Source organism: Pelodiscus sinensis, chromosome 5, assembly GCF_049634645.1.
Source record: "Pelodiscus sinensis isolate JC-2024 chromosome 5, ASM4963464v1, whole genome shotgun sequence".
Lineage (NCBI taxonomy): Eukaryota > Metazoa > Chordata > Testudines > Trionychidae > Pelodiscus > Pelodiscus sinensis.
Window position 1 is genome coordinate 25,184,306 of NC_134715.1, and position 23,291 is coordinate 25,207,596.

The following is a 23,291-nucleotide window of genomic DNA, read 5'->3' on the forward strand; positions in this document are numbered from 1 at the left end:
CGGAATAGTATTCCGTTTTAAGCAGTTCTGGAAATTCATGCCAGTGTAGACACAGCCAGCCAGTGTGGCTACGTCTACACTGGCCCCTTTTCCGGAAGGGGCATGTAAATTTCACTAGTCGTCGTAGGGAAATCCGCGGGGGATTTAAATATCCCCCGCGGCATTTAAATAAAAATGTCCGCCGCTTTTTTCCGGCTTTTAAAAAAGCCGGAAAAGAGCATCTAGACTGGCCCCGATCCTCCGGAAAAAGTGCCCTTTTCCGGAGGGTCTTATTCCTACTTCAAAAACCGCTTTTTTAAAAACCGGAAAAAAGCGGCGGACATTTTTATTTAAATGCTGCGGGGGATATTTAAATCCCCCGCGGATTTCCCTACGACGACTAGTGAAATTTACATGCCCCTTCCGGAAAAGGGGCCAGTGTAGACGTAGCCTGTGTGTTTACAGTAAGAGAGTTAGGAGATAGTGAAAGGAGATTTCCTGTTAAATAGGAAGAGGCATCCTGACGCGCATGCTGGTAAAGAAGAGTACACCCTAGTTCTCCCAGGGGTATTTATCACAGCAAAGCTCTTGGCCTTTATGAAGATGTCCTACTCCATGCCATATGGCATTAGAATATGAAGAATTTACTCACACTGATCCTATAGTGAAGCCTAGAGGACACTAATGAAAAACAAAGGGTTGAAGACTGCACACAAGCAGTGAGATCAAGGTAATGGCAGGTTTGTCTTGATTCCGTTTCTCCTTGGCTACATCTACTCTGACATCTTCTTGCACAAGAACTCTTTTGCGGAAGAAGAGTTCTTGTGCAAAAAAACTTCCACAAGAGAGCATCTACACTGGCATGTGCTTTTGCACAAGAGCATCCATGGCAGTGTAGCTGCTCTCTTCCATAAGAAAGCTCTGATGGCCATTTTAGCCATAGGGGCTTCTTGCGCAAGAAATTCATGTTGCCTGTCTACACTGCCCTTCTCTGGAAGAGCTCTTGCGCAAGAGGGCTTATTCCTGGTGGGGAGAGGACTATCTCTTCCAGAAGAAGCCATTTTATAACGCTATACTGTAAATTTACTTCTAGAACAACGCTGGTGCAGTACAGCTGGCAAGGTTTTGTGGAAGAACAACCATTCTTCCACAAGAAGCTGCCAGTGTAGATGTACTTATGTTTGCATATTACTCTTATCACTGCCCTTCACCCTGTATTTACTTTCCCCCGTTTGGTAATTTTATAAAAAAATGTTACTAACTTTCCTTGCCTCCTTCCTTCTACCTCATTTCGGATTTGAGCCACAGGTTGCTAATGGAATCTATATCCTTTACCGTACAGACCAGGGTTTAGTTGTCCCCCCTCCCCCCAATCACTCCACTGCTGCCATTGGGGAAATGGGGGTGGCATTTCTGTCCCCCGGACCCGCGGCCCTCTGTGGAGCAGGCTGAGCTTCGCCCGCAGCTCACTCGCTGCGAACGTTTCGCCACCTGGCTCCCGGCCATTACCATCCGGAGCTCCCCCGAGAGAAACACGCACAGCAGCTCCATCCCCAGAGTGCTAAGACCAAGAGAATTACGTCACTTGCCCAGTGCGCAAGCGCGCTGACCGGAGGCCCGCACATGCTCCGTAGCAGAAATCCCACCTCCAGCACGTGACGAGGCAACGGGCGGGGAGGCCGCCGAGTAGCGCCCCTCCCCCTCCGATCGCCATGCTGCTGGAGAGCTTGGCTCGCATCATCAAAGTGCAGCTGCCTGCCTACCTCAAGCGCCTGCCCCTGCCGGAGAGTATCAGCGGCTTCGTCCGGCTCACAGGTACCGCGGGCTGCGCCCCTCTGCTGGTGCCGCAGTATCCCGCCTGGCCTGCCCGCCTTGCCCCGCCGTGTCCAGCCTGGCCCTGCCCCTCCCCTCTCCTCCCCGTCCCTGCCCACCCCTCCTGGTCCTGCCTTTCCCCCCGTCTCATCCCTCCACCCCAGCGCCCCATCCTAGGCCTGGCCCTTCCCTGACCTCCTTCCTCCCCCCAGCGCCCCGTTTTGTTCCTGCTCCCCACACTTCAGTCCTTCCTCCCCCAGCATCCTAGCCTAGTCCTCACCCTGTCCCCCCTCCCCCAGCTCTCCCTGCTTTCCTCCCAGCTCTGTTCCATTTTTCCTCAAGTCCTCAACCTTCCCCTAATAACCTCCCACCTTCCCTGATCTCCCCTCAGCCCATTGATTCCTTTTAGGGCTGTTGACTCACAATAATAAGTTTTTTAGTTAATCACCATTAAAATTAATAGTTAAACTAAGTTTTAATCACAGTTGCAATTTGTTAAATATTTTGGACGTATTCTGAAAATGTAGAAAAAGCATCCAAAACACAGAATACAAAGTGTTTTGAAATGTAAAAATGATAAACGTAATATTCTTAAATTTGCCTCAAGTTTTGTAGTACAGTGTCTATTGTATAAGTGCAACTTACAAATGTAGATTTTTACATTACTTCATTCACACAAAACAATATACAACTTGAGAGCTTACAAGTCCATATGGTCCTACTTTTTGTTCCAATCACTAATAGATTTTTATATATATATATATATATATATATATATATATATATTTGCAGGAGATAAAGTTGCTGGCTTTTTATTTACAATGGCACCTGAAAGTGATAACAGGAATTCCCCTGGTACTTTTTATAGAAGCTTCACAAGGTACTTATGTGCCATATAGGCTAAATATTTGTTTACCGTTTTTGCTTGGGCCACCATACAAGAGGGAATACTTCCATGCTGATGATGCTTGTTCAAAAAAGTCATTAATTACATTTGTGACTTAACTCTTCAAGGAAGTAGTATGTCTCCTGCTCTGTTTTACCCAAATTTTGTCATATTTCATGTTATAGTCTTGGGATGTTCATTTTAAGAACACTTACTACAGATATGGCAAAACACAAAGAAGGTAGGTACCAATGTGAAATTTCTAAAGTTAGCTACAGCACTTGATCCAAGGTTTAAGAATCTGAAGTGCCTTCCAAAGTCTGAGGAACAAGGTGTAGAAAATGCTTTAAGAAGTCTTGAGAGAGCTACACTTCATGTGGAAACTACAGAACCTTAATCACCAAAAAAGAAAATCAACCTTCTGCTGGTGGCATCAGGCTCAGATGATAAAAATGAACATGTGGTGGCCCACACTGCTTTGGATCATTATCAAGCAGCAGCTGTTAGCAGCATGGATGCACATCCTCTGGAATGGTGGTTGAAGTGTGAAGGGACATACAAATCTTTAGCACATCTGTCATGTAAATATTTGGCAATTGCAGGCAATTGCCAATGTCATGCAGACACCCTGTTTTCACTTTCAGGTGACTTTGTAAAAAAATGAGCAAAGTTATTTGCTGTAAATGTAAACTAACATGTTTATGTGAATGAACAAAAATAGGAGCGAGTGGACTCTAAAGTTTTACCTTGTTTTATTTTGAATGCTTTTTTTCTTTCTTGTACAATTTATAAATTCAGCTTGCATGATAAAGAGGTTGCACTACAGTATTTAATGTGGGAATCGAAAAGTACGATTTATTTTTTACAGTGCACATACTCGTAATCAAATATAAAATGAACACTGTATACTATAATTCTATATTGCAATTGAAATAAAAGTATTTTGAAAGGTAGAAAACATCCAAAATATTTAAGTGGTATTCTGTTGTTTTAACAGCACCAGTTATCACAATTAAATTTTTAAATCACTTGCTAGCACTACTTCCTTTGCATTCTCCCCATCCCATTGATTTTCCCTCCCCTTCCTTTCACCTGGAGCTCCCCTTTCTTTCCCCCAATAGATAATGGGAAGGAGGAAGTGAGCCAATTAACATAACTGGCTGCAGAATTGCTTATCTCTGTGCCCCTTCTGATGGTGGCTGAAAGGTGGCCCCTGTATGCCATAGTTTATCTAGGCCTAAAGGGATGATTGAGCTTCTGCTTTGCAAGCTTCACAGTAGCAGACAAAAAAGCATGCCTGTGGCTGAAATAACATAACTGCTGGGGGATAACATGTTTACTCTGGCAAAATATTACTGCCCAGCTGTGGCATGTGTTGTTCCTACAAGTTTTAAGAATTACTCTTGACTGCCAGTACCATGCTACAGTCTCTTCCCCGTATGAAGCTGTGTTCTTTATGCCTCTGATATCACTTCCAGAAACAAGATTTTGCAGTCTGAAAGAGGCTAATAAATCTGATGCCTATGGCAGAATAGACTCCAACTTGCTTCTCTGTGGCTGCATGGTCTCTGCCCAACTAATAGGACAGAAAGCAAGTTTTATCATGAGTCGTGACTTGAAAACCTTCAGGGAGCAAATGTTTGCGTAAGAAGGTGAAGTTGTTTTACAGGTCTTTTCTGCCTGTAACCACACTCTGAAATGTTATTACTCTTCCTCAATTCAAATTGTAAATCTCAGCTCAGCCTGGACCAGTTAACCACTGTGTAATTGTTACATATAAGACTAGCACTTTTAACCTTATTTTTAAAAGCCACACACATTGGAGGAAAAATGTTTTTTGAACTTAAATAGGCTTAAACTTTCATCTGCTCCATAAATACCAGGAAACGATTCTTCAAAACATTGTTAAACTGAACCTATTTTAGAAATATCTACTAACAGACTTTGTGCCATATTTTCATTTACACTATGGATCTCTCTCTTCCCCCCCCCCCCCCCTTACATTTTGACTGATTCTCATTTACCCCTTACCATGTTAGCCTGATGTTCATTAGTGGAAGTTTTTAAGGCTCCATCTGTAGTTCAGTTAACCACATCCCCTGACTTGGCTGTAACTAGGTCCAGTTGCTGAATTCAGACAACTTTGTAACAAATACTTATTTGTTAAAAACAACTGTCAGAGCCCCTTTAAGTGGTATGTTACTTTTGGATAAGCATTCTTTAGCATGGGGGGGGGAAAAACCTGACTGATCACATAAGGGAAATTGGCAGCACTCTAGTAATTTTCCCTATCACACAAAGGGAGCAAACTGAACAAGAGAAGAGATTTTTGCCCTCCTAAGTTTGTAGGTATCTTTGCATCTACTACAGTTATGTTTTTCCAACAGAATTGTGAGTTTTCGGGTGTGTGTCTCATTATTAGAACTACTTGGCCTGGTTTCTTGACTCAATGGTAGTGTGGATAGGACCACGAGTATTGTATTGTTTTAACTAACATGGTTTGTTTGGAAGCATAAAAAAATTACATACAAGAATCATTGCTCTGGCAGGGTAAAAGGACCTTTTAAGTTGCAGCGTCAGACTCATTTGTCCATACTGCACCACAAACGTACTCAGGATGTAAATTCCCAGTTAAAGTTAACCAGTTAAAATGGTATGTTTAACTAGTTAACACTGATGTGCTGTGAGCCGGGGGTGGGGAGGGGGCCTCTCAGGCCAGGCCAGGCCACCATTTACCAGGTAAGCATGACAGTAAGGCTGATGCTAACCTGGTAACCTTTTATATTCCTAACATGTACCTGTTCATGAGTGTTGAAGAACAGTTTATTTACAACCAGACTGAAGTATTATTTTCCAGTTTGTTTATGCTGTGTGTTTACTTAGCATCCCATAATATGTCTGTCCCTGCCAGGTTAAACCCTATTGAACTCTATGCTTCTCTGTCCTCAAGAGTTTTCTCTAGTTTGACATTGGTAATCATTCTGTACCTAAAGAAAGGGCTGGATTCAACTCTCAAAAGTTGAATGGAAAGTCTCCCCAGCTTCAGTAAGAGTTGGATCAGGCCCTATAACCTTAATTTTTGGTATTTCCTGACTTCACTGCATGATCTTGCAACTAATATTGTATTATCAAAATTAAATTAAAGATCTATTTCCTAGCTTTTTAAACACTTTTTTAATTTAGGCTGTGTCTTTGGAATTACATCAGTGAAAGAGCTCTGTCCTGTCAAGATAAGCAACTTCATGCGTGATCTTACAGTGGCACAGTTGCATTGACAGCTGTGCTGCTATAAGATTGCTCATGTAAACATGGCCCAAGTCTCTTCTAGAATTAGCTAGCTGAGCTCATACATTTCTATAACTGAGGAGATAAGTATACCGGTATATTCATTCTCACCACATCTGTCTTGAAATGCATAACTGATAGCATAGTGCTACTTATTAAATTCAAGCTTTTAAAAATGTAGTAAAGGACTTACAGGACATTAAGGCCAGTTAGCATACCAGCTTTGAAGGTTCAAGCGTTAGTCATGAGTTCTTTTGAAAAGATTAAAAAAAAAAAAAGTGAGGTAGGGATGGGGACCTGTTCACTCACATAAATTATCACCTGGGGGAGGGACCAATCTTGTGATATATCAGTCCCAAAGATGAATGTTTCAGAAAGTAACGAACATAGGTAAGAGGAGGAGATTAGACTGGAAACTGCTTTGTGATTGTCACCGAAATCCTTCAGCAATTTCGTAGCTGAAATTCCAGAAGCCCTGTAAATTCATTGACTCTGGTACTTACTGATTTAATGAACACTTAAACAATCAAGCAGAGTAAGTATGGCTGCAGATAGAAAATGCATTCAGAGATAATAGGGTGTTGTCCATTCTCAACTTAAATGTCTTTTCTCTAAGATGTAAACATGCATCATGTTGATAGCAATAAAGTGAGAAAAAACAGCCAAGAATCTGTGGGTGCAAGGTTGAAGTGTTTGTGTTACAGCAGACTTGAGCCTTTTTCAAGAGCAGCCTCCTTGAAATAATGTTCTCTTGGCTAGCAGCCCTTTTTTCACAGCAGCAGTTGACAACAGCACATGATTGATAGCATGACATTGTTTGTGACCCCAAAGCTGGAGACCAGCTAGTCTTGTAGGTTAAAGATGTTTACTCTCTCACCATCACTCTTCAAAGATTTACACTGGCTTTGTATTTTGCAGTTATATTCATAGGAGCTTTATAGATATGGAATAGTGACAATGCTTTGCATTTCACCATAGCACCTTGCCAAGGTAGTAACATTTGGTGATGAAAGTGCAGAGCATTGGTGATTTATCCTTTCATGGTATGTGTAGAGTTCTTGTGAAACCAGTAATTTAAACAGAAATTGCATTATTCTCCATCTCCACATAAGCTCTGCTTGAAGGATGGCTTCAGCAGTTTATGGCAGTACTATGATACCTTCTGGAGAAGATTAGTGAATTCAATTCCCACAAGTCAAACTTCATAAAGTTCTACAAATAAGTATTATTTAGCCATTTCATTTGCTATAATTTTTTTAACTGAATATGGTAATGGTTCAATTTGCAGTACCTGCTTACTAGAGAAGGGGAGGGGAAGGACAAAACTGGCTTTTTTGCTTCTCTGTAAAAGGAGGGAGTTTGGAAAGGATGAAAAATGGCCACCATCTGAAGCCATTGAAAGAGTTCTAATGGGAGTGGAGAATTCTACCTAGGGATGTTAAATATTGGTTAATTGATTAATCGGTTAACCTCATGAATTCTTAGTGGTTACTCGACTAATTCTATAGTCCCCGGGTGTGGAGCCGACTGTCAGTGCACTCTGGCCTCACTCCTGAGGAGCAGGGAGGCAGCAGCGCAGGGTTACAGGCTGGTCCGCGAGGGGAGCCAGTTTAAAAAACATCTCCCCTCACAGACTGGCTGCCTGTTGCTCTGTGCTGTTGCCTCTGATGTAGAGGCAACAGTGCTGAATGGCAGCAGCCCCTGTTTGTGGGGGGAGGAACTCAGCTCCCAGACCAGGCGCGACCCAGGACTGAGCTGGGCCACTGGCCAGCCTGCTAAAAAATGTACTGGTGAGGCGGGGAATGCAGTAGTCTACAGCATTAACCTATAACCTTTTGCAGTGCCTTGGGGTTGTCATAATCAACATCAATTATCATTGTAAATAAAAAAAAAAGTGTAGAAGATTGGGATGAATCCATAATGACCGTATGAAACACCCTGGAAGTTGCTTTTTTGAATAAATTCCTGATTTCAGCTTTCTTGCCTTCTGCCTCTCTTGCATAAAAGAGCGCAGAATATGCAATTGTGTAACATGCTGGACAATATACTAGTTCCAGTTATTAGGTAGGTAGAAGATTTGTATTTGAGAGATATCAGAAATACTGATTAACTTAGAGATTTGATAATATACTCTGTGGTTAATTGAATGCCAGATAACAGAGCTTTTACTGTACAACTTATTTACTTGTTTTCCTAACCTACTTTTAGAGTCTATGGCTCTGATTAGGGATGTTAGCGACTAGTCAACTGCTTGATAAGCATAAACATGAGTATAACTGTTCAGTCCTGGCTCCAGCCGGTACCAGGAGCTACCCCCGCTGAAGCTCTGCAGAGTGGCCTCTTATCAATTAATTCATGTAGTTGATACAAATTGTATCAAATAGACGATTAGTCAGATAACTGCAGTTTGCTGACAGATCCATTGCAGAGTCATTCTCACTTCAGTGCCACTGCATGTGGGCAAAAGGAGCTGCCTGCCCAGATCAAATGGCAGGAACCTTAAGTTATTCAAGCAGCAGCTGTAATGTGGGCATGTTGAATAATCAGTTTTGAAGTAGTACATTTGTACAGCAGTACACTCTGCTTCATTGCTTTATGGAATCCTTTAATGATGGGACATGTTTACTTCCAAAAAGTAACAGAACAAGAATACAGCCAAATCAGTGGGTATGTGGTACCAACGGCATTTCTGCTCTTGAACTGAGGAATCAGTAAGAATTTTCACTTAATTTTTAGCAAACACTGCTCTTTGAGTAGAGCTATTTAAAAAGACATTTTCAAAGTGTTTCCCTAGCTCTTAGAAAAAAAATTCCTTGAAGTATGCAATAAATATATGGTTACTATTGAAAATTTGTCTTCTGTTGAATTCCCCTTACCCTCCCTCCGAAGGGCTGCAGTTGGAGACAAAGGACTTGTCTACACTAGGAAGATATACATCTTAACAATCCAATGGTAAACCATAATCATAGAATTCTACAATCCAGGATGTGTGGGAACTGTAATTCAAACAGTTACTGATGAAGAATTAAAAGATTACTGTATACTAATACAGCCATATTTTGTACGAAGATTATTAAATAGAAAAGCATTTCCTAGGACATTTGCTACTCTATTTTATTATCGTGCTCGTTGTTATCCTGTCCTTAATTAGCCTACTTTTCTGTCTGTCCTTAGGTTGTAAGCACCTAGAAGGGTTTATCCCATTCTGAGCATGGGAAGTGGCTAGCTCCAGTAACTAGTAGGCACTAGTGCAGACCTGGGCAAAATACAGTTCACGGGCTGAATCTGACCAGCCCAAGGATGCTGCAGGGATCCCTAGGCAAGCTCCCTGTTTGCCTTGCCCCACCTGCATGCCGCTGAGGAAATTTCACTTTAAAAACTGGGTGAGCGGTGTGTGTGTGTGTGTGTGTGAGCTTTAGGAGCTACTACTTCTCTCCCTCCCCCCCTCCCCAACCCCCGGAGCACAATCCCATTGGCCAACTTCTGGCCAGAAACTGGCCAATGGGTGCTGCCTGTTTCAATAACAGGCAGCCGTGAAAGAAGCACAAGGGGCTTGAAGTTGTTCACAGAGCATATGGCTGCAGCCTGTGCTGGAGCAGGGCAGGCACAGAGGCTGATTCAGGACCCTGCTTGCACCCTAGCCCCTCTTTTCCCCAACACTATATGCCCCCCCTCCCGACCTGCCCTCCCTCCACTCCAAATCCTCTGCTCCGTTCCTGTACCCATACCATCTCCCAGATCCATCAGCCCAATCCCCTGCCCCAAATCAGTCTCCTCCTGCTCTAGCTCACAACCCAAACCCCCGAATGCCCTCCTGTACCCCCAATTCCCTGCCCTAGGTCACAATCCAACCCCCAGCACCCCAGTTCAGTGCCCAAGTTCACAACTCCCTTCTGCACCCAACCTTCCTTCTGCACCCAACCTCCATCTCAGACCCCACACCTCCTCCATTAATATGGAAAAGTGTGGCCCTCATCCACTTTCCAAATTCTTGGAGTGGCCCTCCCAATCAAATTATTGCCCCTGCAGTAATTTTTGTCCACACACACGCACACCACACCACACATTTGTTTGACAGTTAACCTTGTAGTTCGAAGCAAAAGCAGGCCTAACTCCAGAGGAAGAGAGTAGATAAAAAGTGTGAAAAATTGGGATTTGGAGGAGTAATAAGTGCCTTTATAAGAGAGCCCCAAATATTGTGACTCTCTATACAATCAGGACATCTGGTCACCCTTCCCCAGAGACAGGATGTGCACTAAAATATTTGGCTGTTAAAACTTTTCTTTTGCATTACTAAGCTTAGTAAGCTACATGGTATTCAGAGCCTTTTTTCCTCTTATCACAGAAAAATGAGGGAGAAGACAAGGTGGAGAGCAGCATCTAAAATACAGCTTTGTATTTTAGGCCGATGAAAATCTTGGACCTCTGCACTAGAAACAACCTTTTTTTGAGATCTGATGTTAGTCATGGACACTCTCAATTATGGTGAAATGCTGGCTGCTTGTGGCAACAGGGTCACTCTGGTGCCACCAGCTCCAGGGGTTTGCTCTTGCAGCAGCAGAGAGGCTGGCATTAACACAATGGGTGGGGGGGAGGGCGGGAAGACAACACTCTAAGGAAGGGAGAGGGCAACTGCAGAACCCCATGGCTAGGGCCAGGCTGCAGCCCTGTAGTGGAGCCCCACAGCTGCAGGGCTGCACACCCAGCCCCTGGCTACCACTTATGGGTCCATGGCTGCCAGGCTGCGCTCTTGGCCCTAGACTGTGGGACTATGTAGCCAGCCTGCCTCTGCCTCCAAGACCTGCCCTACCCTATTGTCCACTCCTTCCCTGAGCTTGAACACTCCAAATGGCTCTCTGGAAGCTCTGGGAGGACAGGAGAAGAGTTGCTGAACATGAGCCCCTGGCTTTTCCACGTGAGTACTTTGAATGCTGAACCACAGATGTTGCTGGACAAGGCAAGTCCAGATTATAGAGGTCCAACCTGTATAAATCAATGCAATATACGGAAACACAGCTTGCCCTAAGTACAAGCATCAAGAGTTAGCAGGGAGGAAAAGAGCAGAGTTTGGCATTGGATTTCAGACATTTATCTTCTAGTGCTGTCACCCTTAGTGTTCAAAAGTCTCACCTCTCTTACTATTTTGCTATGGCTGCCTCTTTCCCATTTCCCCCCTCTCTCATGTGTTTGTTCACAACAGTCATCCCAAAATGTACAGGACTTTCTTATGATTATGCTTTTTATGCTGGTAGTACAAAAAACAGCATAAGTATATACTACAGGCTGTGCTCACTATAAGTCCAAGATATGTTCCAAAAAACTTGGACTTATAGTGAAACAACTTAAAGCGGGGAATATTTTTCTCGCAGCTGACTTCCATTTAAGAAAGTTGGGGGAGTGTTTCGCACGACATCAGTTCCTACAAATGTCAGTGACTTTAGTGGGGAATGGATGTATACCGGGGCGACAGTGGAGGCGCTCTCTCTCTCTCATTTTTATTTTTATTTTTATTTTTATTTTTATTTTTATTTTTATTTTTATATATATAGGGAGAGGGAGAGGCGGGCGGGCGGCAGGGCTTGACAAGCGGCGGCGAGCCCCACTCGCCAGCTGTGTGGTTTGGCACACTACGCATGTGCAGACTGCGCTGCGGCACTGTTCCAGCTTAAAATCTTCTCGCCCCGGGTGAGTAGATTGACTAATTTGTCGAGCCCTGTATATAGGTAACCATTATCTGTACATCAAAGGGATGTGCTCATGAATGAGGTAAGGGCATGTGTTCACTACCCACTGAATTGGTGGGCAGCAATCGACCTCTAACATAGACAAGTCTGAACCCATGGGCTGGAGCAGGCGCAGAACCCTAGTTCCCTTATAAGTGAGCTGAGGGTTTTTTTTTTTTTTTTCCTTCTCATTTGGGAGATAGATCAGTGAGGAGTTTTTGGTGTGTTTTTGCTTCTTGCTTGTGTGGCCCCTGACTCATTTTTCTGTAGGTCAGTGGCCACCAGGCAAAAAGTTTCCCCAGCTCTGCCATACAGGAAGAGGTCAGTCCTATGGAGCCACCTCTGTTCAGAATACGTGTTTCTGTAGTTGCTGTGAAAGTGTGTGGAGTAAGGTTAAGGGAGTAGAGAAGGCAGGGGCACATTGAAAAGTAGCCTCTGCAGCCCACTAGAGCAGTGTTTCTTAAACTGTGTTCTGCGGCACACCAGTGTGCCGCGAGGCAGTCGGTAGGGTTACCAGGTAGTATCAGAAAAAATACCGGACATGCTTGATGGGAGGGGTGGGGGGAGGAAGCAGGGTTTGGGGGGATTTGGGATTTCTTAATGTATTAGTTAAACTGTGATTCCACATAGACAGGGCTGTCTGTTCTCCCTGTCCCACATAACTTGTAGAGTTATCTAGTGGAAATCTGAAATTAGAGGGACGGGTTTTTATGTTTGTGTGAAAAAGAACTAATTGATTGGATCTGTAAAAACAGGAAGCAGTACAATCATCTGAGGGGGAGAACCCAGCTAGTTAACTTTGAGGAGAATGTAATTCAGGAAGTAACTTCTGAATTTGCATAGAGCCAGAAGTTGTACACTGAATGGTAGATAGTTCATCACATTTAATATTTCAGTTTACTGAGGAGCTGCTCTGTAGCTAGTAAGAATAAAGTAGTAATATAATTACTGGAATAGTAAGTAGGCACCTTCATGATTTAGCTTTTGCAAAGAATATTATAAAGTAATTTTAAAGAGGCAAAATTACCTCTGCTGCTTAGTTTCCCTGTGAACACCAGTCTTTGCATTAGAGAGCCACTCTTGCTGACTCATTCCTTCCACCTGATTTTCCCCCCTCTAAATGAGACAGAGAGAACAGAATATCAGAGGCTGTAAACTTCAATTTATGGTGTGACCATTCACTTTATTTAGGCTGTCACCATCAGGGTTCCCTTTCCATTCACATCTAATAAAGGTCTTAGTTAGGGAACTTAAAATGTTGAAAAAGGAGTGGGCATCTACTTCCGAGAGGTTTAGAGGAAAAATAGGGAGGGGGCAACACCCTGATAAGAGGTATATGCCCTGACTTCTTGAGAGAGTTGGATTCCTGTCAGTGTTATTTCTAGACTCTCCCCAGGGACTCCATTTTTTGGATTGGCCTTGGGCTAAAAAAGCTTAAGTTTGAATACTCACCCATTTCTGATTGTAGAAGGGAAGACAACACTCTGGTCTTTTCTTCCTTTACTTCCCCAGAGTGTTCTGTGGAAGTACTGAGAAGAGGCTTTTTTTTTTTTTAAACGCTCTACCTCCTTCCCACCCTCCCATTTTTGGGTACCCTCATAAATAGCTGCAGTGATCAACTCTTACTGCTCAGCTTTCGCCATGCATCTTCACTGTGTAATTGGCCTGATTTTGTTTGTTGTCCATACAATTGTGAATAGCATCAGTGAAATGGAACAGAATCTTGTTAATTCGTTGCATCTGGCTCAAAGTTGTGGATCTACATAGGCTCTAACACTTTGTAGGCTGAGAAAGATATTACTGCATGAGCTCATATTTGAAATGTTTTGTAAACATCGGGGTTAGAAACCTGTTTAAAAATGGAAATCTGTCTCTGTACAAACCAGTAATGTCATTTTTCCAAGCTGTTTTAAAGGGATTCTCTGGAATGCCTCCAGGTCCCATGTAACTGTCTTGCAGAAGTCATTGGCTAATGAAGCTAAAAACCTTTCGGCTACGTCTACACTGGCATGAATTTCCGGAAATGCTTAAAACGGAACAGTTTTCCGTTATAAGTATTTCCGGAAAAAGAGCGTCTACATTGGCAGGATGCTTTTCCGGAAAAGCCTTTTTTCCAGAAAAAAGCCCTGATCGTCATTTTCGCGATCAGGGCTTTTTTGCGGAAAAGACTACTGTTCTGTCTACACTGGCCCTTTTCCAGAACAGTTTTCCGGAAAAAGGACTTTTGCCCGAGCGGGAGCAACATAGTTTTTCCGGAAAAGCAACTGATTTCTTACAGTAGATCATCAGTGCTTTTCCGGAAATTCAAGGGGCCAGTGTAGACAGCTCGCAGCTTATTCTGGAAAAGCAGCTGATTTTCCGGAATAAGTGGCCCAGTGTAGACACAGCCTTCATGTATTGCTAACCTAGTACAGGCAGTCCCCGGGTTACATGGATCCGACTTACATCAGATCCCTACTTACAAACAGGGTGAGGCAACCCCGCACTAGCTGCTTCCCCCCAGCAGACCAGGGAAACGCGAAGCTAGCGCCCCTCCCCTCCCCCAGCAGACCAGGGAGATGCAGAGCGGCTTTTCTCAGCAGACACCTCAGCTTGAGAATAAAGGACTGAGGGAAGTGAGGTGTGGGAGAATAAAACTGAGCTCTGGAGAAACGTTTGGCTAGAGTTTCCCCTACAATATGTACCAGTTCCGACTTACATACAAATTCAACTTAAGAACAATCCTACAGTCCCTATCTTGTACGTAACCCGGGGACTGCCTGTACATATAATGAATACAACATAATATCTCTGTGCTTCCTATTCCTGGTTGTTATTGGTCTCCTCTCTGTGGCTATGGCTACACTATGAATTTTGCCGCAAGAGCCAATGCAAATGAAGTGTGGATTAGAATTTTCTCACGCTTCATTTGCATATCTTTTCATTCCGTTTTTATGCAAAAACAGGCAGTGTGGCCGGGGCCACTTTGCTCAAACCCCCCTTTTCCCACAAGATCCTTATGCCTATCCTGGAGAGGCATATGGATCTTGCAGAAAAAGGGGTTTTTGCACAAAACGGCCATGGCCACACTGCCTGTTTTTTGCGCAAAAACCCCTAGCGCAAAAATGGAACGAAAGAGGGTATGCAAATGAAGCGCAAAAAATGCTAATTTGTGCTTCATTTGCATTGGCTTTTGCAGCAAAACTCACAGGCTTCGTCTACACTGGTGGATTTTTGTGCAGGAAGCCTTTTGTGGAAGAGATCTCTGCAAAAACTTGTGCAAAAGTGCATCCAGACCTCAAGGCACATTGCAAAAGCGATGTGCTTTTGCACAAGAGAGTGTCTACACTGCATGGACGCTCTTGCGCAAGAAAGCTCTGATGGCCAATCACAGAATGGCCATCAGAGCACCTGTGCTTTTCCTGATAGGGGTTTCTTGCACAAAAACCCTTCCAGAGCATCCACACCTGCCTTTTTGCGCAAGAGCTGTAGCGCAAAAAGGGATTATCCCTCATGGGGAGAGGAATAACTTTATCGGCAAAGGCCCTCTATTCTGCCGATTTACTTGTGCAGAAACCTTGTACTGTAGACATAGCCCTAGCCTGTATGTCTGTACCCAAATGGGCTGAGACTTTGTTCCTTAGTCATGCCTACCAGTTCAGCTAAATGGTTTGCCTTTGAGCTTAGTGTGAGGTTCTCCGTGCCATGTTAAGATGCCAGTCATTCAAAAATCTTGAGGGTCCTCTCCATCTGTGTTTAGTTTTTAATCATGTGTGTTTTGTAAGCACCCTACTTTAATCTGTAATGTACCTAGGTGAGAGTCTTATCTGTCTTGGAGCTCTGAGTAGGTCTTAGAGTTGTGGGCCAGGAGACCCACCTTCTCTGCTAGTGGTTCTACTGAATATGTGAGTTGAAAAAAAATTAAGGATAGAGAATCTTTTCTTACATCATTTTCATTCTCATTAAATGTACCTTCAGAAGTTGTTAAAGTATTAAAACAACCACTAGAACAAAGCACTTCCTATACAGCATTGTCTTACACATGCTGTGTCAGCATGCATCATGGTTAAGGCATAATTCCTACCTGGAAAACCAAAACACAGGATCACTTACTTCCTGAGAGTTCTTGAGACATTTTCAGGTTTCATTGTTTCTGCTATTGACAACTGAAAGAATAAATGAGATTATTCCAGGATAACCTGGAATAATGGCTGAGTCCACAAAGTGCCACTACTTTAATCAGGAAACCTTGAATGGTTTGCTTCTCTGGCTAGATCATTAGTTCTTGCCATACATATCCAAGCCCAGTCCTTTGTGGGCACCTAACTCCAGAATTAGTCAGACCTGGACACTCAGCACCTTGCAGGATTAGACTTCTGATGCAGTTTAGCTCTGGACAAGTTGACTGGAAAGAAGAGACTTCTCTACTGAAATATTAATGCAGATTTGGATTTTACACAAAGATTCACTCATTTCTTCTGTAGACTTCCATGGAAGAATGAAAGAGCTCAAGACTTCACATAGCTGTCATTTATGCTAATGACAGAACAGACAAACTATCAGCAACTGCTGTCTAGCACATAAAATACTACTGTGTTCTTACAAATGAAAGACTACTTCAGAATTCAGTCCTGTCAAATTAAAGGTAGTTTTGGGTGTGTGGGGCAATGAGAAGAATCAGAGGTAATAGAAATTACTATATAGTGTTGTTGGGGGCTGATGCAAGTTCTATGAGAAAGCAAACGAATGACTTTTGCCATTGGAGTTGCAGAAAGATTGTGCTTCTAGTGAAAATTCTGTACTAAAGTTGGGTACTTCTCCCTTTGGAAGTGTATAAGTGCCTCTTTCCCACAAGCCATGATTCTTTAAATGCTTATTATCATTTTCCCAGGTAATGTAGGTATGGAATAAGTGAAGCGTGAATAAGTCTGTCACCATACAGCTCTTTAATTGTTACATACTTTACCAAATAGAACTAATTTCAAAAGAGGAATGGCATTCTGAATTAAGAAAATAGGTGTTCTTTTGATAATCTGTTTACCACAAATGCAACTTTGTTGTACTGACTTAAAAAACCTGTTGCATATTTTGAGTTACTTAAAGCTTAAGACAAAATATCATCCTGTTTGATATTATATGTTCCTTATTTTAATCTTGACACAAACTGTAGAACACATCTAGCTACATACTGGCCCTACACCCATTTAAAGAGGAACTTGGTTTAAATGCAAACAGCAAGATACTTGGGTTGTGTGTCATCTTTTACAAGGAGTTTGTGTTGTAATAGTTTGGGCTTCAAGATCAGCCTATTAAAACGTTTTTTAAATAAATAATTTTTGTACTTCCCTCTGAGGATTAAAGTAACTCCAAATAGCCACCAAGAAAATGTTCCGCTTCCTCATACCTCTTTTCATCAGAGTGTGTGGGGCAGAATCTTAGCAGGTTCTATTGAAGTCAGTGGAGCAATGACAGTTTACCCACTTGAGGATCTGCTCCTGCATGTGTCTTGTAAAGATTAGTATGTACTAGTAAAATGGGTGTATATTTAGCAAGGATGTTAAATTGCAGTTAATCAGCTAATTGGGTAGTTGATGGAATTAGTCGATGTGGGAGTGGTCATTACCCCCCACTGTGGCTCTGCAATTTAAATGTAATAGGAGTTGGATGCTCAGCAGCCCAGCTTCTGCTACATTTAAACTGCACAGCCACACTGGGGTTAGCTCCTGGGGGGGGGGGGGGGGGAGCTGGGCCTCAGCAGTCCTGGCCCGTGCCAGCCCCAGGAGCTAACCTTGCCCCAGCTATGCATTTTAAAATACAGCCCTGCAGTGTCCCAGGGCTTGTGCAAGCTGGGTCTGAACAGTTCTGGCTCACACCAGCTCCGGGACACTACAGCTCTGCCCGCCACCCACACTGCAGAAACTGTGCTGCAGGGGAACCGGCTTTTAAAGCCAGCTCCCTTACATTCCTAATATATAGATGCTTTAGAATGAAGTAAGAAGTTAACACAACAAGGAGTTCGGTGACACTTTAAAGACTAACATTTATTAGGGTCTTCAGGGGGTAGCCGAGTTAGTCTGTTACAGCAAAAACAACAAATGGTCTGGTAGCAGTTTATAGACTAACGCAACACGTAGATGATATCCACGAAAGCTCATGATACCATCTACATGTTTCGTTAGTCTGTAAAGTGCTACCAGACCATTTGTTGTTAGGACATACAGGAACTACATGCTGAAGAGGAAAAAAAAAGACAGGAAAAAAATAGAAGAGTTGTGATATCAGTGTTAATTAAATCAGAATGGATGTGGCTTATCTCAGTAGTGGTGAGAAGGGGAGTACCTGAGTGGGAAATTACCTACTGTAATGCAAGCACTACTCCTTGTGTTTACTCAGACCTCCCTTCAGGGTGTCAAATTTGCACATGAATTCCAGGCCAGCAGTTTCCATCAGACTTCTTGTTTTTCTTGATATAGAGCTACCTCTCTGAAACTTGTAGGAGGTTAAGTGGGTCTTCAGAGTATGCTCAGAGCAAATGGAATATCAAGAGTTTAGGAGGCACCTTAAAACAAGTTCTTCAATGTGTGCTCATGTGGCAGTTTTCTGTGGCTTATGTTTGCTTAGCAAGAGCTGGATGGGTTTTATGGGAACTTCAAATCATATTTGTCTGATTTCAAGAGCCTCCCTGTGTCAAATGGTAATATCCTGCTCCACTTTTAAGACAGTAGAGCTCTTAGAGAAATTAAGATTAGCAAAATGATTATTTTTTTTCTCTCCCACTAACTTCCTTCTTGAAAATAGTTGCACCATTTCTGCTGCTTTTTTCCCCTCTCCTTTTAAGATTTCAACCTGAAGCGGACATGAGACATAACTTCAGTCCCAATGATTAAAACTTGCTGACATTTTAAGGAATTGGAAACATAAGGTGATAGGAAATCTTAAGCAACCTTTGCATACACATGCTCATGTATATAGAAGTTGCTTGATGCAGTGGAGAAGACAACTCCGTGGAGAGATCCAAAATAGGTTTCACACTGAGAAGATGATACCTAAGAATGCTCACTCAAATTAGGTCTGGCCATTTTCTAACAAACACAAAACATGATGTTAATAGTTCCTTTTACATTTGCTAGAAAATAATCCCAGGCTGATTTCAGCAAGCAAATAAAGCACTAGGGAAGCTTTATTTAATATGAATTGTGGTTTGGATCTCTTCACTGACTCCCCTTGGTCTACTGCATCAGCCTTAGACTTCAGGGGTGAAAACTTAGCCCCACTGAGATCAATGGGAGTTTTGTTCTAGACTTCAGTGGCACCAGGATTTTACTCTTGTTTGGTCTCTAAAGCTTATGTATTCTTCCCCTCCCCCTCTCAACCCCCCCAAAATCTCTCTTCACTTCACTAGTCCACTCCATCTGTTAGCCTCGATGCCCCACTTACTCTAAATTAAAATAGGAAGAGCTGTTACAGTACCATTTGAGTAACTGATGCTGAAACCAGTTCACGAACCTGATGCTCTATATAAATCAAGTGTTTATTTTGTTTAGTTTCAGAATGGCTGCGGTTATTGCCTTTCCTGGGTGTCCTGGCACTACTAGGATACTTGGCTCTTCGTCCGTTCCTCCCCAAGAAGAAACAGCAGAAGGATAGTTTGATTAACCTCAAGATCCAGAAGGAAAATCCCAAAGTAGTAAATGAAATAAACATTGAAGATCTGTGCCTCGCTAAAGCAGCTTACTGCAGGTGTTGGCGTTCTAAGACGGTAAGGTCTAAGGCTATGTAGTTAATTTATTGCTAGTTTTGCTTTCCGTGAATTGGCACATTACTTCCACCCTGAGGCTCAACAAATGCATGGGTTCTCTAAGAGATCGTCAACTCTCTTTTCTTCACTTTCAACCCACATCTGCAGGAAAGAGTAGAAACCTGCAAGACACATGACTGTCTGTTCTGTCCACAGTAAGTGGAGTGGCCATTCTTTAGTTAGGTGAAAACTAAAGTAAATTTTGCCTTTCCATTTTAAATATTTTGTTTAACTCCTAGAGAACAGCAGGGTGAGTGAGAAAACAGTACCATTTTGAAGTTCATGTCTGTTCAGAAATGTGTTCCACCTCTGAACAAGATCTTTTTTTTTTTTTTTTAACTGTAATTTGGGACTCATAGGCCAAGTGAAAGCTTTTGCCACTATTCTGTTCTGGAGTAGATTTTTCTCACTTTGATCGTATTTCATCCTGGACCGATGAAGCCTTCCTAATGAAATGATTTAAAATAGATCTCTCTAAACATTTTATGCGGGACGACAGTGATGTCATCACAGCACTCTCCATCCACAGGAGCCAAGCCCACCCACAACCAACTTGGCCCTCCCTAGGGCCCATGTGGAGTGCTAGGGCTGCCTGCGGCCCCAGCCAACCCTCCCCTCCCTGCGCCCTCAGCCCTTTCACTCACCCTTTCCACCGTGACCCCACACTCCCAACCTGCATATGCTCCTTCCCCCCAGCCACACACCTACCCACAGTCTGCTCCAGTTCCCTCCCCTCTGGCCAGACACCTACCCTCAGAGAGAGAGGGATTGGTGAGTGTAGCAAGCAGGAGGCACAGCCCCCTAGTTATTTTATAAAAATGTTTTTGATGAAACAGCTTTTCCAATGGGGGCAGGGAGAGGAAGGGTTTCATTAAACTGTTTGACCAGCTGTAGAAAAAAACCTTGAAGTACATTGGGTGCCTCTGGATTTGACTGTTCTTCCTTTGGTCGGTTTTCTTAGAGAAGGGTTTTTTTTAATATTTTGTAGGTAGGAGCAGGTATTGTCAATGCTTTATGCTGCTGTATGGAGTTTAATTTCTTAGCAGCAATAAGCTTCTGATTGACTAGTGCCATATACCTGAAGAAAGATGGGGATTGTTATGATGTTGGAAAAAAACAATAGCAGAAGAAGCCAGAAACTTAAATCTTTTCCTTGTAAAATACTCTTTAGCTCCACTCTGATGCAACATGCTCTTTTTTGACGCATTTAAATGTGGCTATATACTTCTGTGCAGAAAAAAAGTTATCTAGTCTAAAGCTGCCCAGACTTTAATATTGAGAGCTAGCTTGTGAATTGGTTGGAAGTGAAAGGCCTTTTCACTTATTAAATAAACAATCCTTTATCCCTGCCTTCTCTGCCTGCTACTTACTTTTTAGAATCAAATCTGCAGCTGAGTCTCGTCACCTATCCTGAAGCTTTAGGGAAGAAGTGGCAACAGCTGTCATGTAAGGGGTGTGTTGCATTTTGTTAAATTATAGTATGAGCATCTTTGAGCTATAGGCTTTGAGTTGCTGGGAGGGGAAGGAAGACGACTTGGGGATCCTGGATCTCACTCCAACTATATGGATTATCCTCTATGCAAGCAACCACCACCTGTTTTAGTTGCTTGCAATGCTTTTACCACAAAACCTGTACAGTAAATACACTAATCACTTATCTTTTTTCCAGTTCCCGGTCTGCGATGGCTCTCACAACAAACACAATGAGTTGACAGGCGATAATGTGGGTCCACTAATACTGAAGAAGAAAGAAGTATAGCGAATCTCTAGTCCATTAAATCATGACTAAGTCATTTATATACTTGTAATTGCAGGACACAATGTTTTATGTACGTTGTGGCATTTTTAGTCTAATGGTTGCTATAGATTATTTTGGTTAACCTATACTTACAGACAAGTGCTAAAAGGTAGGTCTATGTTGTGATACTTTGTTCTGAAGAATCATGTTTTGTGTAAAACTGTACATATGCTTTTTTACCTGAACAAAATGACCACTCAGTTTCACAATTTAACTTTTTTAGGATGAAAGCAATGTAATAAATTGTACTATTCTTAAAGGGCCAGATGTGTACTTTTCCATTGCTTTTATTATTATCTGAGATTCTATTCCACATGGATACAAAGAAAGATGTAATTATCTTGCAGATAATTCTTACCCTCAAGACACTTCTACCTAATATGAAAATCCCAGTTCCAGGGGCAGACCAAAATTTCATTACGTGATATCTTTATTCCTGTCTTGACTACTGCACCACACGGACACCCACAATAAGTCAATCTCCCCATGCCAGTTTCATCAGTTAGTTTTCAATAAATAATTCTTACCTAGCCCACACTGCTTGCCAAAAAGCTTTGATCCTTCAGTGAAAGGCACTACAGGTCAATTATTCAAAACCAAAAGAAAAAAATAATATGACATTGCCCCAATCTGAATTCCATACAGAAAGACCTGAAGGCCCTATTTATAATGGGAATTTTTGCACCATTAACACTAGTTTAGCTGAACCAGTGCTAATAACGATGCTCGAGTTCAGGCAGCCTACTGACTGCCAATGCTGTCTTCAAAACAGTACCAAGAAATTGTGTATTCAGACAGCAACCTATCTACATTACAGCTTCTTTCTTTAATGGTAGAATATTTTCCAGTGTCTCTGATGTGAACTGAGGCCCTATCTGTAACAGATGTTGCATTCCTAGATTTAGTCTGAGATGCTAAAAGGGCCTGGTTGTAGAATATATGGCATTTTATGAGAGTGTTTATAAAATGTCAGCACATTATGGTGTTCACATACTTGGTCTGCCAAACCATGTAATGGAACTGGAGTACAGACCTACTGTAAGGTTTTAATCCATTGTGTTCAACATGCTAGCCACATGTGGCTAGTTGGCCAGTTGAGTGTGGTTATTCCTTCAGAACTGGTTGGACACTATGGCTCTGTCTACACTGCAGGCTTTTGCCAGCAGAGTATGCTAATGAAGTGCTCATTAGCATTTCACTCATTTGCATATTCTCTGCCAGTACTTCTTGCGCAAGATGTTTTTGTGTAAAAATAAGCAGTGTTGATGGGTCTGTTTTGCACAAAAAGCGACTTCTCTTCATTTTTCTTTAAATAGAAAATGGCAGAAGTATTTGATAAGCCCCTTTGCTGTTTCCAGAAGCATGAAGTTGGGATGTCAACATGTAGTCAACTAAACGATTAACCAATAAGCCTAGGCCTATCAAGTAATCTTATCGACTACATGCACTCCTCACTCCCTCCCTAACTGATAGAGGCAGCAGCACAGAGTGTTAGGGGGCAGGCTGGAGTCAATATGCATGGCAAGCCAGTTTTCATGCAGGCTTCCGGACCCACCTTTTCTCCTAGAGGCAGCTCAAGAGGGCAGGCAGTAGCTGGTGCTGGGTGGAGGAGGCTTGAAAGCTGGTTCTCCCCAGCTCCATGGTGCCATTCCCCTCATCCCTGCCTTGCTCTGCTGCCCGTACAGCAGAGTGGGGTGGAGGTGGGCAGGAGAGGCTGCCACAAAGCTGTCGAAGTGGGGAGGAGGTCCAAGCTCTTTGTGGTCAGAGGCTGCTCTGCACAGCAGTTTCTGTGGGGAGTTTGGACCCCTGCTGACAGGGGCTGCTACCCCCCCCCATGCAGCTTCTGAAAGACAGCAGCACAAGATGGCGGGGCCTCCCCAGGAGTCGGGCAGGTAGCAGACTGGCTGCCAGCCCCACCCCTGGGGACTATTGAATAGTTGTGTAAGATTTCGTGGGGTTACATAACTATTCAGTTACACAACCCTGACGTGAAGCTGACGTGAAGCTTTATTTCAGCTGGAACAGTGCCTG

At 42.8% G+C, this 23,291-nt stretch overlaps 1 protein-coding gene across 1 annotated transcript; it reads left to right on the forward strand.

The window, feature by feature from the left end:
• The first annotated feature begins 1,627 nt into the window (after positions 1 to 1,627).
• Positions 1,628 to 21,523, forward strand: CISD2 (CDGSH iron sulfur domain 2). Its single transcript, XM_075929673.1, has 3 exons — positions 1,628 to 1,794; positions 19,209 to 19,423; positions 21,132 to 21,523. The coding sequence occupies exons 1-3, from the start codon at positions 1,692 to 1,694 to the stop codon at positions 21,219 to 21,221; spliced, it is 408 nt and encodes a 135-aa protein (XP_075785788.1). The 5' UTR covers positions 1,628 to 1,691; the 3' UTR covers positions 21,222 to 21,523.
• The last annotated feature ends 1,768 nt before the right edge of the window (positions 21,524 to 23,291 follow it).

Bases quoted from the DNA above. Each gene is read 5' to 3' on its own strand.
- CISD2 (XM_075929673.1), top strand. From the start codon at position 1,692: ATGCTGCTGGAGAGCTTGGCTCGCATCATCAAAGTGCAGCTGCCTGCC. The intron at 1,795-19,208 runs GTACCGCGGGCT...TATTTTGTTTAG, and splicing joins CGGCTTCGTCCGGCTCACAG to TTTCAGAATGGCTGCGGTTA. The intron at 19,424-21,131 runs GTAAGGTCTAAG...TCTTTTTTCCAG, and splicing joins GGTGTTGGCGTTCTAAGACG to TTCCCGGTCTGCGATGGCTC.